Raw genomic sequence first — 17,950 nt, forward strand, 5'->3', positions numbered from 1 at the left:
TACCTTACCTGTTTCCAGAACACCAGCCATTGTCTTCCGCATCTCACGGCCACGCTGTGGGCTCTGGGGGGTTTTGTCGAAGGCAAAAAAAAAAAAAAAAGTCTTAAGTATTTAAACATGTTGGACCATGCATGCATCCGTCCATGGCGTTGTGGGTTTTTTTTTTTTTTTTTTTGGTCCCCTCCCTCCCTTCCCTTTTCTTTTCACCAAAGTATATTCATCAAACTGCTGAGTTGGAAAGATTTGTAATGAGTTTTTGAGCTGTACGACTGTGTTTTTTTTTTTTTCCTCTCCCCCGCCCTCTCCCTCTTTCTAAATCTTCATCTGACATTAAATAAAGCAAATCCCAAACAGATTAACTGTCGCACGGTTCTGCTTCGTCTCCTCAGTCTGTTCCCAGGTCTGGCTCGGGGCCGGGCGGCGGGAGATGCCCGGGCGGCCTGCGGAAGTCCATGTGGCGCGCTAGGTGGGATCCCGGCGTCCTGAAAGCAGAGGCCCTGGCCCTCCTGCCCTGCGGCCTGGGCATGGCCTTCTCCCAGTCCCACGCGATGGCCGCGCGGAGGCACCAGCACAGTCGGCTCATCATCGAGGTGGACGAGTACAGCTCCAACCCCACCCAGGCCTTCACCTTCTACAACATCAACCAGGGCCGCTTCCAGCCGCCGCATGTGCAGATGTGAGTGGGCGTCTCCGATGGGACTGCGGGGTGGAAGGTGTGGGTGGTGAGGGCCGTCCGGGGTGGGCTCCTGGACTCGGGGTGCCTCCTGGCTTCTGGGCCCAAGCGTTTCATGCAACGGTTCTGGGATCCCCAGATCAGCGAGGCTCTGAGTTGGGAGGGATGTGGGAGAAGTTGCAGCGTGCTGGCCTGTGGGCCGATTCTGGCCTGGAGTCTTGTTTCATTTGGCCAGGAGAATGTTTTACAAATATTGAAAAATGAGATGATTGCACACGAAAATCCAGACTTCTGGCTTTGCCGTACAAAGCCCAACGTCCTGGCAACCCCAGGCCCATACGTCCTCGTGGCAATGTCTGGGGAGCTGAGTTCCAGCTGCCCCTTCTTGGTATTTGGTATTGGATTACTGACCCCCTGGTCTAATTCATGTTCCTTGTTGTACAGATGGGGAGGACGAGGCCCAGGGAGGGGGCGGGACTTGCTGCAGGCCCCGTGGCAGGGTAGGACCCTGGGCTTGGCCTGGCTGTCCTCTCTTCCCTCTGCCCATCTCTTTTGCCCAGACCCCCTTTGCTTCTGTTGAAAAAGCAGAGATGCTTTCCAAAAGGACTGGGGAATTCTGCTGCCTGCCCTTTGGGGCTGATGGAAAATACCAGGGGTGCCCCAGCAGTGGGGCCGCAGCGAGAACATAGACTCGGGACTCCTGTGCACAGGTAGAACCTTTCCCCCGCTCCCTGGATTTTTTTCCAGTGGTCGGGAGGGGTGCAGGTGGCACAGGGTGGAGGTGGATAAATTCCTGGCCCTGCCCTGGGCGACTCCGGGTGTTGCCAGAACGTCCTCGTCCTTTGTCCCCGCTGCCCGCTCCCATCAGCCCTGCACCACAGGGCTTACCTGGTGAGGAAGCAGAGGCCCAGACAGGTGACCCACGCGAGCCCACACAGCCGGCAGGCACCAGAACTGACGCCCGTCTCCAGTCCAGGGCGTTCTCCATGCTTAGCATCCTTCTGCTGTGATGTCTGTGGACGTAAGCATGTACGTCCCTCCATCTGAGAGTGTAGACATTCCATTGCTGAAACTTCTCTCAGCCCCTTTGGGGTGCCCCTGTGCTGGGTCTGGGTCTCTGACAAGCCCCTGACGAGGGGGGAGCCCCACGAGTTCCCAGTGAGAGCACAGGGAGGTCAGAGCTGTGATGGGGATGCTCCTGGGCTCTGGGGCTCAGAGCAGGCCCCCTGACCTCCAGGCTGGGTCAGATGCCCGCATGAGGACACAGACCCCAGCTTCCTCTAGGACCTTGAGTACCGTCTCTAGGGAGCAGTGGTCAGGTGAGGTATTAGCGGCCGTCCCTTAGGGGAGACGGGAGGACGCGGCCCGCGGCCCGCGTAGAGAAGGAGCCGGGGGTTTCCACACCCGGGCCTGGAAGTGGGGTGGGGAGGTTGCTGCCTCTTGTTACTGTGTGGTTCCCTCGGGACTGGTCTTCTGTTGCAGAGGATGGGTGCAGAGAGATCATTCGTGGGCGAAGGGGTTCTGGAAGGCAGGTGGGCACCAGGCCTGGGGGTGGGCTCCAGCGCTGGGAACACCCTCTTCCCTGCAGCGCCTGCTCTGGAAAACGTTCATTTCCGTGGGAGCCGCAGGGCTGGCCTGTTGGTAGCTGCTTACTTTAGTTTTTGGTCGACTTCTCTTTGGGAAACTAACCCCAGTACCCAGTTTGGAGCCAGACTGGCAGATTTGGGCAGGATGGGAGGCCCTGGGTCTCAGGCCCGCTCTTCCTTGGTCTCTGGGACCTTGAGGCCTGGCAGGGCTGCTGCAAGGGGGGAAGGCCCTCCCAGGGCTGGGTTTTCTCTTCTGTTGCTGGGGTTTATCCTCCTGGGCTGGAGGTGACAGTGCCTGAGGCCCCCGGATGGCACTGGGGACGGGCGAGAGCACTGGGCCCCTCGGGCAGAGCAGGTGGGGTATGTGTCTGTGCCCATTTGTCTGCACACCCATTAGAGGGGCCCCTGGGCACCGCAGATACAGCTGAGTAGTAGCAGGCAGAGCTGTCCTGTAGAACACCCCCGCCGGGCAGCCCCCAGTCCCAGAACAGGGCTAGGGCAACAGAAGTCAGGAGACAGGGCGGCCAAGGGGCTGAGGAAGGACCCTCTGGAAGAGCTGACTTTTAGGTTGAGACCCAGAGGACGAGGAGTGAGGGCAGCAAGTTGGGAGGGGGAAGCAGGCCAGGCAGAAGTTGCCGCAGGGTCTGAGCTGGGGGGTGGCTGGGAAGTGCAGGAACGCCCAGCTGGGCGGAGGGTGTGCTGGGCGGGAGCCACGCGGGCCCCCGTGGGCCGGGCTGTGTCCTGAGGAAGGGCAGTGAATGACCAGGTGAGAGAAGGGTGATTCCCCCGCTTAACAACTGCGGGTTATTTGTTCATTCATCCATTTACCCGTCCTCTTGGGGTGTTTGTGAGCAGCTGCGCAGCACACTGGTTAGTTAGGAGTGTGGGCTCCAGGCTGGCCTGCCTGGCTTTGAATCCTGGCTCTGCCACTTGTTTGTCGGGTGTCTCTCGGTGCCTCCGTTTCCCCGTCTACGTAATGCTGCTCATCGTAATACTGAGAGTCAGGTAGGTGAACCCACATAGAGGGGGGCCAGGCCACGACGTCCTGTATTGTTAGTATTCGCTGGCTGGGCTAGGCGCTAGGGACACAGCAGTGATCAGGGGCAGAGCCCTGCCCGCGCTGAGCTGACCCTCCAGTGGGACATGTCGTAAGAGTCATGAAGTGCGCGATAGCGTAGGATCCTGGTAGCAACAAGTGCTGTGGAGAAAAAGCTTAACGCCTTTTCGTGGTCGCTCAGCTGGTGTGGGCGGAGCAGGTTCCCACCGGCCTGCCCCGCTGCCTCCCTCCTGGCCTGCTCTGTGCTGCCTGCTCCTGAGGCCAGGGCTCCAGGCGTTATTGGCAGCGGGGCTCTGGGGAGGCCGGGGGTTTGGGCCGGGTCCTGGGAAGAGCACGCCGTGCGCCCTGGTTCTGGACTCCTCATCCGGTGCTCTCTCATTGCCTGCTCGGGTCAACCCACCTTTGAAATGCAACTTTGTACACAGCTGGGTGAAGCCGGATCGCGTGGGGACTCGGCGGGGCGCTGTTCCCTCCCACCCCCCTTCTTTGGACTCACACCCTGCGCACCAGGGAAGCACGTGGGTTTCCATGGCGAGTCTCCACTGAGGGAGACGCGGGAGGATGGCTGCCACTTCCCAGCACGAGATTTATTGCCACCCTGGGCTTTGTCTCTGGGGTGAGGGAGTGAGGGGCCCTATTTAATAAATCCACAATTTACATTTAGTAACAACAGTGACCGTCCAAACGCGGCCTCCGATTGAGCCCCGTGATTTATGTAGTTGCCCCCAGAGACCCTGGCGGTAACGAGGCTGTCTTTGCCTGAGGAGTGAATGTCTGGATCTGGGCCTCTGGGTTTTGGGCCCTGAGACGGAAGACCCCTTACCCTGGGGGCCGAGAAACCCTGCGGTGGTCTGGGGAGAGCCCCTCCAGGCACCGGCCCCTTAGTCCTGGGTGGGCAGGTGGACGGGTGGCCTGTTGCTCAGCAAGAAGGTGAGAGCAGTGTCTGCGGGACAGGGTTACCCTGGGGATCCACCTTATGGGGGGGAGCTGGTGCCAGGCATGGCGACTCCTCTCTGGCCTTTAAAGGGAGTTCCATCGGTGGATACTAGACTAACCCGTTTAAAGACCCTCCAAGCACGTCAGGCTGTGTGGGGTCCTTGAAGGACGTAGCGGGCGGGGCACTGCTCTGCGCCAGGCTGGGACTGGCCCTCTGTCCCCGGCCCTCAGCTCTGCGCCAGGTTGGAGTGCCGACCCCCTCGCTAGGTGACACGGAGGCTTCAGAAGGGACCCAGTGGCCCCTAGCCCGTCTGTGCACTGAGAGGTCTCCAGGAGACAGTGAGGGTCAGCCTTGGCCCCGGGAGGGGCCAAGGGGGCGTGGCAGGAAGAAAGCCCCGACCTGGGCTCTGTCTGTTCTCAAGCCGCATCCTGCTCCCTCTCCCCAAGGGCTCCAGGTGCAGTTCTGGTTTCTGGGACGTTTATGTTTTTTATTTAAATTAATTTTTATTGGAGTATAGTTGCTTTACAGTGTTGTGTTAGTTTCTACTGTACAGCAAAGTGAATCAGCTATACATATACATATATGCCCTCTTTTTTGGATTTCCTTCCCGTTTAGGTCACCACAGTGCGTTAAGCAGAGTTCCCTGTGCTATGCAGTATGTTCTCATTAGTTGTCCATTTTATACATGGTATCAATAGTGTATATGTGTCCATCCCAATCTCCCAATTCCTCCCACCCCCCCCATACACATTTGTTCTTTCCGTGTTTTCTGGGACAGTCCATTGTTCCCTCTGCCTCCCCTACTCTTTGTCCTGACAACATAGACTCATCCTTCAGATCTCACCCAGGTGTCACTTCCTTGGGGACACCTTCCCTGACCCTTCCCCAGACCTTCCTAACGGCCCCCCACCCCGATCTAAGCACTCAGAGCCTTCCCTTCGTGACACAGCCTTCAGCCTGTGCTTATGCATTCATTTGTGGGACAGTTTTCTAAGCATCTGTCCCCTCCACCAGCACGGGCTGTCCCTCGAGCCTAGCACAGTGGACAGGAGGAGGGAAAAAAAAGGGAGCAAGGATGAGGCAGGGTGCACGCCCCAGGAAGAGTGTGGTGGGAGATCAAGGAGGGCTTCCTGGGGGTGGTGGCATAACCCCGGAGCTTGGAAGACCGGCAAAAGCAAAGCCAGGATGTGGGGAGGAAGGGCAGGCACAGGGACTCGGGGTGGAGGTCACCTCGGAGTCAGTGCTTCGTGGAAAGAGCCTTGGGCAGTGTGGCCCAGTGCCAACCAGTCCCTGCCCTCCTCTGGGCCTCCGTTTCCCCACTTGTAGGATGAAAGGAGGGGACCAGAGGTCTCTCTCATTCTAGAACGCCACAGCTCGTGTCCAGTTACGTGGCTGGACATGGTTTTGGAACTTCACTGAAGGAACGAGTCCTCTGCTCTCCACCCCCTGACTTTCAGTGTACCCTATTTCCCCAGGAAATAGTGGGGGGATGGGGCTCTGCTTCTGATGCCCACATGAGTCTTTGGTACCAGGAGCTGCACTTCCAGGGAGCCAATGGCTTAGGGGAGAAAGAGACCGAGAAGGGGTCCAGGGCACAGGAAATGGGCTGCAGGGGGCAGCCCTGGGTGGTTCCCACCCTACAGAGCTGGACTGGAGGATGGGAGGGTCCAGGGCACAGCGAGGAAGTCGCCGAGCCGGGGTGCCAGGCTGGGTCCAGGTGCTGGAGGCTGCATTCTCTATTCTGCACCATGCCTGCCGCCAGGATTCCGGTGGGAAGATGCCTTGTGAGGCTGGAGAGAGTGGTGACAGATTATAGGTCTCAGAGAGAGAGAGAGAAAGAGCCACAGCCTTGATGGGGGCCCCTCAGCAGGCAGAGGCTTTGGGAAAGTCGGGTTTGGCCCCCCTCAAACCAGGAACACTTGTTTCCATACCTTCTCTCTGGGCCATGAAGGACGACTCTGGAATAACCATTTTGCTTTGTTTCTTCTAGTCGCGAGAAGGTGTGAGGTTAAATGCCCCCACTCCAGTTCTGAAGGCCTATGTTCAAATTCTACTCTTTAACGTACTAGCAAGTGCCCTGGATGTGGGACTAACCTTTCCAGGCCCCAGTTACTTACTCTACGGGGCTGCTGGAACTCAGGGGTTAGCCAGGGTTTTGCCATTGCAAGTGTCAGAAACCCAATTCAAATTGTCTTATGGGTAAAGGAGAGTTTACTGGCTCACATAACTAGCTAGGAAATCCAGATTGGGACCAGCTTCAGGCACAGCTGGATCTAGGGTTCAAAGGATGCTGCCGGGTCCTCCCACCCTTTGTGTGCTCTCGTTCTCTTTCTCCGTATCTTCATTCTTCTCGCTCTTTTCCTCACTTCTAAACACCGGCAGGGTTTCTGGGAGCTGCACGAGGTGGTCTCTATGGGTGTCCCGTCCTGTGCCTAGCAGGTGTTTGGTATTTAGGGGGCACTCAAGAAGCATTTGTCCATAGATTGACTGAATGAAATGAAGGCCTGGAAATAGTCCAGCTTGGTGTGAGTTCTGGAACCAAAAACCAGCTTCAAATTCCAGCTCCACCAGCTTCCATAGCTGAGATCCTGGGCACGTGAGCCTTTTCTGCTCCTCAGTTTCCTCATCTATAAAATGGGCACAACCATAGTGCCCTGCTCAGACAGTCATTGTGAGGGTGAAGAGAGCAGATGCATGTAAAGCGCTTAACACGTAATGAGCTCTCAGCCCGTGGAAATCATCAATATCATTACTGTTGTTATTATTTCAAGGTTCAGCATTTGTTACAATCCAAATAGCCGGAGGACAGTGCCGGGAAATAAGAGTCTATTTTTTTTTCTCTGGGGATTATTAGGTTTGCCTCCTCACTGAGCTCAGAAGCCTCGGGGCGGAGGGAAGTAAGAACAGAGTTAATTAAAGAGCTTGGGCTCCAGCAGCAGGCCCAGCCTGACTAGCGCCGGTGCAACTCGCGTGCTCTTGGCTGGCTGATGGCGGGAACTGCTCAGGGCTCCTCCACAAGGGACTCACAGGGGGTGGCATCTCACTCCCCGTGTCTCCTTTTTTTTTCTCTTTGACTTGTTTTCTGTTTCCTTGTGGTGTCCTCACAACCTCAGTGTATGTGAGGGGGAATGAAAGAAAGAAAGAAAGAATGAATGAATTTGAATGAATTTGATTGGCTCACTCGTGTTCCTTGCCGGGCCAGTAGCCCAGTAGTGATTGGCTGCCTTGGTCCAATCAGCTGTGTTAGGGGCGGACAGGTGGATTCACAGGCCAGCTCCCTGCAAGACTGTCACATGGGGTGGGGGGAGGGACCCAGAGGACAGAGGAGTGGCAGCAATTACTGGGAGGGAGATTTGAGCTTCCAGACCAGCTCAGGCATCACCTCCTCCTGGAAAGTTCAGGGGGCCCCAGGCCAGGTTAGGGCCTTCTCTGGCCCCCAGCCCCTCTGCTGCCCCATCGAATCTTGTGACTTTGTCGTTTCCTGGCCAGGTCTGTCTCCACCATCAGTCTGGGATCAGGCCTGGCTCATTCAGTTCCCCAGCTTTGAGCTCAGGGCTGGTACCCAGTAGGCATTCAGGATGTGTTGTGTTGAATGAATGAAGGAATGAGAGGGATGAAGGAGGGCTCCAGAACCCTCCTGTTGCCATCATCAGACTCAGGGATTTTTCCTCTTCTCCCCGGTCGGGTCCCACTCTGACCTGCTGGGATTCTAACTTGACTTGACCACCCCCAGAGAGGTGCCCCGTGAACCCCTCCCGCCGCAGCCTGGTGACGTGGAGGGGCCGATGTGACGCTGTAGCTGCGATGGGTGGGGCGTACTCATGCTCCCTGCACATTAGCCTGCTGAACCCACGTCTCTCGTAAGGTGTTAGTTACGTTTCTTCGAAGTATTTTGTCTGAAGAACAAGAAGCATAATCAGAAAGATGCCTTTGAAAGTATTTACGTAACTGATGTGGCGCTGCTTTTGGTTTGGCGCATAATTAGATTTAAACACAACTCCTCGAGCCGCATCCTCGTTGGGAGAGAGCAGCTCGTTGAAATGTCATTGCGTTGTTTTTCAGAGTTTTGAGCCTGGAAAAATCAGTCAGCTGAGGAGGCAGAGTGTGGCTCTCGGGGAGAGCCCTGAACTGGGGGGGCCGCCTGTTCGGTGTCCTCCTCTGTAAGACGAGAAGGCTCCCAGGGGCTCCCAGGGGCGAAGAACTTAACAGTTGTGCCACTTGTTAATTTTCTGAGCATTGTTGCCTAATGAGATAGCTCCATTTTACAGACGAGCAAACCAAGGCCAGACATTTTCCTAAGGTTACACGTTAGTGACGGGCAGCAGATCTGGGATCTGAAGCCTGGTCTTCTGATTCCAGAACTGTTTTCCTACAGGACCTTGGAAAGCCCTTGTTCTAAACCCGATCGGACCCTCTCATAGTTTTGGAAAATTGCTGCCTGTCTTTAGTGCTTTGTTTCACAAGTTCCCACGAAATTCCCCCCTTCCCTCGTGGCTCTCCCCGGATGCTACTTGTGCTGTCTCTGCACAGTGCCAGAGAGTCGGATCTTCCGGCTGGAAGGTGGAGCTCCGTCCATGCATCCCTGATGGGGCTGATAGCACCCCCCAAGGGGGTGAAAACTGGTTTTGGGGGGTGAAAAAAATCTTACTCTGATTCTAAAGCACAGATACACGCACAGTAAATGAACTGATATACGGCGTATCTGTGGTGTTAGAACTTTATGAGAGAGGGGTGAGTAGAAAAAACATCTAAAAAGGCCCCTTGGGCTTCCCTGGTGGCACAGTGGTTGAGAGTCCGCCTGCCGATGCGGGGGACGCGGGTTCGTGCCCCGGTCCGGGAAGATCCCACATGCCGCGGAGCGGCTGGGCCCGTGAGCCATGGCCGCTGAGCCTGCGCGTCCGGAGCCTGTGCTCCGCAACGGGAGAGGCCACAACAGTGAGAGGTCCGCGTACCGCAAAAAAAAGAAAAAAAGAAAGAAGACGAAAAGGCCCCTTAAGGGCTGATAATGAAAAAAAAAAGGTAGAGAGGTACTACTTGTCAAGCAGCAGGTTAGCTGTAGCCGCCATACAGGTGCCCGGCTGTACCTGTCAGCCCTTCCCATTCATTACCTCGCAGCAACCCTCGGGGCTTCCCACGTTACAGAGGGGAAGCTGAGGCTCAAGGGGAAATGTTTTGCCCGGCTAGTGATCAGGAGGGGCAGGATTCGGACACAGGTGGGCAGGCGGATGTGATCTGGACCACGTGTGATCTGACCTGGCTGTGGTCTGAGTTGATGGGACGTGAGCTGCAGGCTCCCAGCGCCGCGACCCCGTGACCCCATGATCTTCTCTCCCCTCAGGGTGGACCCGGTGCCTCATGATGCCCCCAAGCCGCCCGGATACACCCGCTTTGTCTGCGTGTCTGACACCCACTCAAGGACGGACCCCATCCAGATGCCCTACGGCGACGTGCTCATCCATGCCGGGGACTTCACCGAGCTGGGGCTCCCGAGCGAGGTGAAGAAATTCAACGAGTGGCTGGGTAGGTGCCAGAAGGGGCGGTGCCTGTGAGCAGCCGGACTCGGGCGGCCCCCTGCCCACCGTCCTTCCTCCCTGCTCTGCCCGGCCCCTCCCTGGACTTTGTCACCTGTCCACCTCCCCTGGGAAGCCCCCTGACCTCCGGGACCAGGCCACACCCCTCTCACTCTCCCGTGACACCTGGGAGGTCTCCTACCCCAGCGCTTGTCTCTGCTGTGATTTTCCATTTGTTGGTGGGATTTTTTTGGCCTGGGGGACTTCCTCCCAAAGGGATTTTGTCCAGGTTTGTTTTTGTCCACTTGTGTGTCCAGCCCCCAGTGCCTGGTACAGGTAGATGCCGAGTAATAATTGATGAGCAGATAAGTGGCTGAATGGACGGATGAATGAATGACTCTCTGGGAACAGTGATGTCAGGGCAGGCACCTCAGCTGGTAGGTACAGCCACCCACCGTCATTGACGGCTTCTCCAGTGAGGGGACCCTCCAGGCCTCGTGGCCCCAAGCAGGAGCCCAGGGGGCCCGGTGTGGGTTCCTCCGTGGGCAGCCATTGGTACAGGCAGCGGAGTGCCGTCCTGCGCCATAGGAGATGGTGGGCCACGATTTGCAAGCACGCCCCTAGGGTTTTGTCCTTGGCTTTGCTTTCTTCCAAAATAAGAAAGACATAAATCTGGGGTGCCCCCCTGGGAAAAGCCGTTTGCTTGGAATCCAGGGACACCTCCCAGCGAATCTCTGTGCCATGGCCCAAGGAGACAGATGGGTGGCCCCTGGGCTGTTGACACAGAGGCCTGGGTACGGGGCGGGCCCACCTCCCCGTGCAGCCCCTCGTGGCCGCCAGACGGTCCCCCGCCTCCCCAGGGGCGTCCCGCTGTGCAGTTGGCTGGGAGCTGTGCAAGCAGAGGGGGGCCAGGAGCGAGGCGGGTGGCTGCGGCGGGAGAGGCTGGCTCTGCCAGTCGAGACAAATATTTACAAGCAAGCCCTTGCACTCCCCTTGGCGGGCTCGGAGCTTTAAATATTGATTATTCAAATGGGAAGTTCTCATCAAGGGGCCTGTTTGGGCTGAGCTTTGTGAAGACTGGGGTGGGAGGGGCTCCCGTCGGTGAGTCTGCCCTGGGCTTCTCCTCACGCCCCGGGCTGCTTCCCAGGAGGGGACCCTCACGGGGGCTGGTTTCTTGTCCCCCTGCTGTGGGTCTCAAAAGATGTGAGGCTGAGCTGAGTCCGTGTCCCAGGCAGAGAACAGGAGTCGCTGGTGGCCGGGCACCTGCTTGTGTGCCAGGCTCCTTACCACCACTGCCGGGCTGAATTTGAGGAAGAGCCATTTGGGGTGGGTGCTGTTTAGACCCCTATCTGACAGAAGACGATGTCGGCTCCCTTGCACTGAGGTTCCCGAAGTGAGGGACTATTTCCGATGTCCCCCCGGCCCAGACGTGCTCGTCTCCAAGCTGAGTGAGTAAATGAACCCAACAGTTGCATGTGCCAGGGGGGTGGTGGCCAAGGGCTGTGGGATCTCAGTGCAGAGGCTGGTGGTGGCCTCTTCCCAGGCTGGGGCGGCTTCTGGGACAAGCTGCCGTTGGGCTGGGCCCAGCCTGGGGAGCTGGGCGATGGTGCTGGGAAGAGAGCAGCTGCAGGTTGAGGGAACAGCGGAGGCCAAAGCCTGCGGGGGGACACTTGAGAGGTGGCATGACGTGTTGTGACTGGAGGGAGGAGGTTTGGAGAACGTGAGGGTGATGAGCCTGGAAAGAGGGGTGGGGACTCCCTGAGACTCTGCACATAAGGGGAAAGCAGGGGCCTGGGAGGGCCAGCACGGTGAGATGTGGCCATTTTAGGAGAATCTCTTTACTCGCCTCGTAACAGAAGTCAGAACTGTGTGCTGGAGGAATTCAGGAGGCTTTCTTCATGTCTGCACTTGACGTGGGATTGATTTCTTTGCCTGGATCATCACGGGTGGGAAGGGTGAACTTACAGAGGGGTCTCCCTTTTACAAAAGGAACCTCTCCCCTTGGCAGCCTTGAAGTGTTTGCAGATGTCACTGTTTGTCACTCAAGTGGGCTGGGCGGGGATTCAGCCTGAAGAGTGACAGAGCTGGAGGAATTTGCATGTGAGTTAGGGCATCAGTAGGAGTGGGTTTATAGCGGTCCGTCTGCAGCTGGCTTTCTGGGAACTGGCCCGCTGCGCAAGGTGACTAACCTCTGTGGGCTGGCGGTTCACGTGCCAGGGGTGTGGTGATGCGGCAGAGATGGGCTCAGGGTGGTGGTGTAAAGGGCTCTGTGTTTATTGAGTGTTGGCATGTGCCCTTTATGTATATTATTAAATCATTTGCTTCTCTTGATGAGGGAACGAGGCGGGAGCTATTGTCATCCCCACTTGACAGAGGAGAAACCGAGGCCCAGAGGAGTGAAGGAACTTGCCCAAGGTCACACAGCTAGTAAGTGGCAGAGCTGGGGTTGAAACCCAGGCAGTTGGACTCCAGAGCCGAGCTCTGTCCTCTCCTCTGTTATCACCTCTGTTGTTTTTATGGTGAAACCTCACTGATTCGAAGTTAAGGTGTGGGCTGTGCCTCTTGGGGCCAGACGTCCAGGGTCAGCTTTCTCCCAGGTGATGGCAGCAGTCGTGTGACCTCTCTGAGGCCCCCGGCCTTGTTTTAACTGGGGGTGGTCAGGCTCCCCTTGACCTGCCTGCCTCTTTGGAGGCAGGTTGTTTTGAGACTCCACTGGGATGGAGGAAATGTTCAAGTGTGTGAACTGTAAAGGGCTGTGCAGGTGTTATTACTGCCTCCAGGAGCTGGCGTTTGCAGATCAGGGCCCCCTTGGGGTAGAGGTAGGGAACATGGGCTGGTCCCACAGTAGGCAGTGGGGGGCCTTGAGCTGAGCCTTCACGTTGAGTTGCAGGGAGAAGCGGTAGATGATTTGTGTGTGTGTGGAGTTGACCTGCGATCTCAGCTGTGTGGGCAGTTCTTGCAGACACACACACACACGCACACACACTCAGCAAAGACCGCAGGGGTATTCATTCGTCCATTCAGTACACCTCACTGAGAGCTCTGTGCAAGTGTGTCCCATGCAGTGGGTGATGGTGGGGAGTGAGGACAGGGTGCTGCGTCTGGTGATGGGGACACAGTGGATGGGTGGATACACCAGAAGCAGTAAGAGAACCGTTCACGTGATGAGGTCGGCAGAGCGCTGGCCCAGGGGGAGTGATGGTGACTGAGAGCCCCTTGAGGCGCCATGGAAGGCCTCCCTGAAGAGGTGGCTTTGGGTGAGGCGTGGAGGTGAGAGTGAGGTGATGTAGGAGGGACATTCCAGGCAGGGGCACAGCGGCTGCAGAGGACCTGAGGGCAGGCAGGCAGGTGTGCAGTGTGGAGGCTTTGTCACCGGTTGGTTCAGATACGCCCTGTGGGCCAGCGGCAGGAGTTTGGGGTTGATTCTAGGTGCCATGGGGTCTTTGGGAAGGTCTGTGTATGGGAGTGACCTTTAAAAAGGCCTGGATTGCGGAGACAGCAAGGCCAGTGAGGGCAAAGGCTCTGGAATGTTCCAGAAGCGATGTCTGGGAGATGGGATCATGAGGGATTTTTATTTTCTTCTTTATGGTTCTCTCTTTCTTTTTTCCCTCTGATTTTCTATAGGGAGCATGTATTATTCTCGTAGCTTTAAAAAGGCAACACTAAAATCTCGCTGTTTTTAAAGAAATGCTGGCCTCTCTGGTGTCTGGTGCACAGTGTGTCCCAGGATGGGGCTAGGGGCCGCGCTGGGCTCAGGTCAGTGCTGGTGTCATCCAGCCGCTCAGAAGCTCTCCCCTGGAGCCCCTTCCCTAGGCCAGCGGGGCCCCATCCACCTCTCAGGCCCACTGGCCCAGCCCTTCCTCCGCCCGAGTGAGAAAGTTACAGAGTTGAAATTCATAACCAGCTTCTTCCCTGTTCGTTGATCTCATGGAAAGCATCTAAAATCATATTCCAGGGGGCACCTCCAGACAGACAGGAGAAGGGTTAAAAAGTTAATAGAGGCCCTCCTTGTGAGAGGCACCTAACTGGGGAGCGGTGCGGCTAAACCCACGCGACTCTAATTTGCTGTCGGCGGCGTTGCTCTTGGCTTGGGTGTGCGTGGTGTCCACGTTTTGCCCACTTGCAGGCTTCTGTCTGGGTCTGTGTTCTTTGGGGGGCACTGGGTTGGGGATGACAGGGCCCCTCTGAGCAGATCCTTTTTCCCTTCGGACATTAATATCCCCAATACGTTCATGAAATAGAAACACCAGCTTGATTTGTAAATGTCCCCGTAAGCAGCTAAAAAATTGCTAAGGACGGGCTTTCTGGCTATAAAGAGTGAAAAGAAGAGCAAAATTGGCTGAAAATGGAAAAGGATGTGCTGGAAGCTCCTTGCTCCCCCGCAGTAACTGCGTGAGGATGGACCGGCAGCGTGGAGCCCACAGACTGGTTGGCCCAGTAAGTCGTGTCTGTGCAGGGAGGTGGGACGGCATGAAGGTTAAGAGCTCCCTCCTGGAAGTCAGGCAGACCTATCTTCACCCCTGCTTCAGCCTCTTATTTGCTGTGTGACCTTAGCTTAGCCACTCAACCTCTCTGTGCCTCATCTGTAAAATGGGAAGAATTAGTTACCTACCCCATGGGGTTGGGGAGGATTGAAGAATCATGTTCCCATACGGTGCTTAGCGCAAGGAGAAGCCCTCCGGAAGTGGCAGCTGTTGTCGTAAGAAGCCTGCCTCTCCCTGAGCTGAGTCCGCCACGAACACAGGCAAATCAACGAGCCTCAAGGTCGGCGAGCCATCTTCTTCCAGCCACACTGGCAGACTCCAGTGCCCCACCTGGGCCCTGCCTCATGCTCGTCCCCCAGCTGGGAAGGCTCTTTCTCGTCCACCCGACAGTGTCCTACCCACCCCTAATGTCGTTCTTCTGAAGCTTCCCCCTGCCCCACTGGGCGGCATTGGTCCCTCCTCCCTGTGCACCCAGGGCTCCCTATTCAGTCCTTGGTGGTGGCCCTCACCTTGTGGAGGGAGTTGTCTGTGTCCTCATGCCTCCCGTCCGCCCTGCCTCCCCCTGAGACTGTCAGCCCCTGGAGGGCAGGGCGCGTCTCATCCCTAGCACCAGCCAGTGCCTTAGCCGGGGGAGGCCCTGGACAGAGACGTAGACTCGGGGTGTCTGCACTGTGAGCTGGTCCCTGCGTCCCCAGCAGGGCTGGTTGCTGTTGGGTGGGACAGCAGCAAATGGGGCTTCGAGGAGGGCCGGGCTGTGACGCAGAAGAGTGTGGGCATGGCTGTCGCAATACGGAACTCCGGGAGGGTCTGCGAAAGGGCAGAGGCTGAGTGGGGGTCTCCAGGATGAGCCTAGGAGCTGAGGCCGGCAGGTGAGCCTGGGCTCGCCACTGGAAGCCGGGGGGTGCTGAGGGTGGGGACAGAGGCCGAGCACCCAGGAGCACCCGCCTCCCAGGATGCCGTCTGCAGAGGCAGCGCCTGACCCTGAGGCTGCGACACGCCCGCATCTTCCCCGAGGGAAGAACACCAGGCCAAATTCTGCCCCTGGCTCTGAGTGACAGCCGTGTCCTCAAGAGCTGTCAGTTCATGAGACGGGATTCACAAGATGCCAGGAAGCCTGCTCTCTGCGACTGGCAGGGGCCAGGCTGGCCTCCCCACGCCCCTGTCAGGAGAAGCCTGCAGCCACCGCATCCCTCGCTCCCACCCCCGGCTCCTGCAGCCTCAGACCCCGGCACTGGCCTCAGAGCGACTGCCCAGAGGTCACAGCCGGGTGCTCACCCCTCCTCTCCGCCTCCCCACCTGCCTGATGCTGCCCCGTCCAGCTTGGCTTCTCCTTCCCCAGCTTCCACACCTCCCTCTCTGGGCTCCCTGCTTCTCCATCTCCTCCTTTTGTTCCTGGTTCTCCTCCTTCTCACTGAAAGTGGCTCCTCCTGGGACCAACCGTGGGCCTCTCGACCCCTTCTTTCCAGATGATAGTCATACCCTCCTGCTCTTGCTTCTGCCCAGACTCGCAGACACCTCCATCTCCTCCCAGACCTGATCCCTCTTTGAGATCCAGCCGGTATATTAATCAGTCTTCTCAGAAGACACCTCCTCCTGGCTGTCCACCAGGATTTTAGACTCGTTTTTAGGTCCCAAACTGAACTCCCAGACCTCAGCCCCATCCCCAGAGGCTATGTCGTAAGACGTAGGCCTCCACTGAGACCCAACCACAGCTCCGGTATCCTTGCTCCCTTCCCTCTGAGGCCATCAGCGCCACCCATTATTTTCGCCCTGCTGTTGTCTGTCCTGCCCGTGTCTTCTTCACTCACTTCCGTCACCTGCCGAGCTGCTTTGGGGTCCCAAGTGGGCCGTCCTGCCAGCCTCCCCTTCCTCCTGCAGGATCCTGTGAGCCCCTCGAGGGTTGAGACGGCGCCTAGTCCGTACAGGTCCTCAGGACCCAGCCCAGCCTGGCCCCAGGGGTGCTCGCGGGTGTCTGTTGAACAAGCGTGGAGAGGTCTGGTTACCCACAAGGGGCTGGTTAATTAAGTGGCGCTACCCTTAGCAGCATCAGGCAGGGGAGGAAGATGACTGGCAGTGGAGAGTTTAGAAGTTATAATTAACTTTTTACTGGCGCCCTAGCATAAAACGATATATAAGACAATGTAAAAGGGGTCCAAGGATTTAGTTAAATAGAGCTAGGTCTTTTGCAAGTAAACCCTTAATTAAAATCTGTGAGGGAGGAAGGGAGAGGAAGGGAAACGGAGAAATCATTCCGAGGGGATTTCTTTGTTTTTTGCTTCATTTGCCGCTGCGTTGAGGGCCCGAGGGCCATAGGGGGTTGGTGCAGAGACGGGCTCCACGCCGTCCTTTTGCCTCTTTGCTGTTGGACTCAGGAGCCCGTGGCAGGAGCTGCAGGTGGGGCTGAGGATCTCTGTGCTCCCCAGGATCCCCGGGGAGCAGGAGGCTGCTCCCTGGCACAGAACCGTTATTCTCTGTGGGAAACAGTTGTTTCGGACGCAGCTAGAGGTTGCTGACCTCCTCACCCACTGCCCAGGCTCGGCCCTTCTCTTCTCTCCCTTTCCCCCACTCTGGGGTGAGGCCAGGCTTCGGGAAGGCTTTGCTCTGCCTCGCCACTCCCCACAGCTCTGTCCCCGGGAGCTTGTACAAGTTGCTGCTTTTGTCTTATTCCTGAGACAAATTGTTTTTACCTCCATCCTTCCAGCCTCCCCACAGTGGGACACCTTCTTCCCAGAGTCTCTTACCTGTGTGTGTTCACTTGTGTCTCTTTATGCCCGGTACCCGTGGAAGCTCCGCGCTGGGCATCCAGCGTATCAGGCCTGAGAGACAGGACCTGGGTGACCCCGCCCGGGCTGTGCACAGCCCCAGTTTGGGGCCGGACACCTTCTGAGTTTCCTTGGTCAGAGCCATCCCGCTGTCCTGCCCCACGCGGCCAGGGTGGTGGGGGAGGGATGGGTTTCCTGGGACTGGCCGAAGTCCCCAGGGTGTGGGCAGCTCAGCTCGCCGGCAGGTCCAGTCTGACAGGCCTCACGTTGACCGAGGTCAGGACTCACAGCCTCTTCGGCAGAGCTGGGGACGGAGCGCTGAAGCCAGGGGGTCCTGGGGCCCACTTCATTGGCCAGGCGACCTCGCTTCTCCCTCTGGGTGTCCACGTCTGCATCCACAGAATGTGACGTTTACACCATGTGTTGACTAAGCCCCCCTGGAGCTCCCGCTCGTCTCCCCTCCCGGCCCACACGCCTGCTGACCTCAGAGCCCCGCTGCGGGTGAGCTGAGCTGAGTGTCTGTCTCTCCCGCTGGCCTATGACCGCGGGAGAACAGGGGAGGGGTCCACATGCATCCCGCTCATCCCATGTCTTGAGCGGAGGGCCTACCGTGTTCCCTGTCTTGGTGTTGGAGGTTTGGTGATGACCAATGTAGCCCCTGCCAGGAGGGCCCGAGGACGAATGCAGGGTCAGGCGATAAGCAAAGTACAGCAAGTCCCCTACATAAGAACGAGTTCTGTTCCGAGAGCACGTTCCTAAGTCCAATTTGTCTGTACGCCCAGCAGAGTTAGCCTAGGCACCCCAGTAGCACAATCGGCTGTATAGGACTACACCACCACTGCTTTTACGCTTGCTTCCGGACGCCCTGGGCTTGAAATAAAAATACTATACTGCTGTACGCTACGCGTTCGCATCTTTGAAAGTTCGCAGCTTAAAGGTTC

The 17,950-nt window shown here is 57.4% G+C and overlaps 1 protein-coding gene across 1 annotated transcript in view; it reads left to right on the plus strand.

The window, feature by feature from the left end:
- Positions 1 to 401: 401 nt before the first annotated feature.
- MPPED1 (metallophosphoesterase domain containing 1) overlaps positions 402 to 17,950 on the plus strand; it is a gene marked incomplete at its 3' end in the record, with an annotated part of 62,792 nt that continues 45,243 nt past the window's right edge. Inside the window, exons 1-2 of the mRNA XM_082667051.1 lie at positions 402 to 676; positions 9,592 to 9,777. Of these exons, the coding sequence (XP_082523177.1) occupies positions 453 to 676; positions 9,592 to 9,777 (410 nt within the window). The 5' untranslated portion in view covers positions 402 to 452. The remainder of the gene's footprint in view (positions 677 to 9,591; positions 9,778 to 17,950) is intronic.

Source organism: Grampus griseus (genome assembly GCF_964374135.1).
Source record: "Grampus griseus genome assembly, chromosome: 11".
Lineage (NCBI taxonomy): Eukaryota > Metazoa > Chordata > Mammalia > Artiodactyla > Delphinidae > Grampus > Grampus griseus.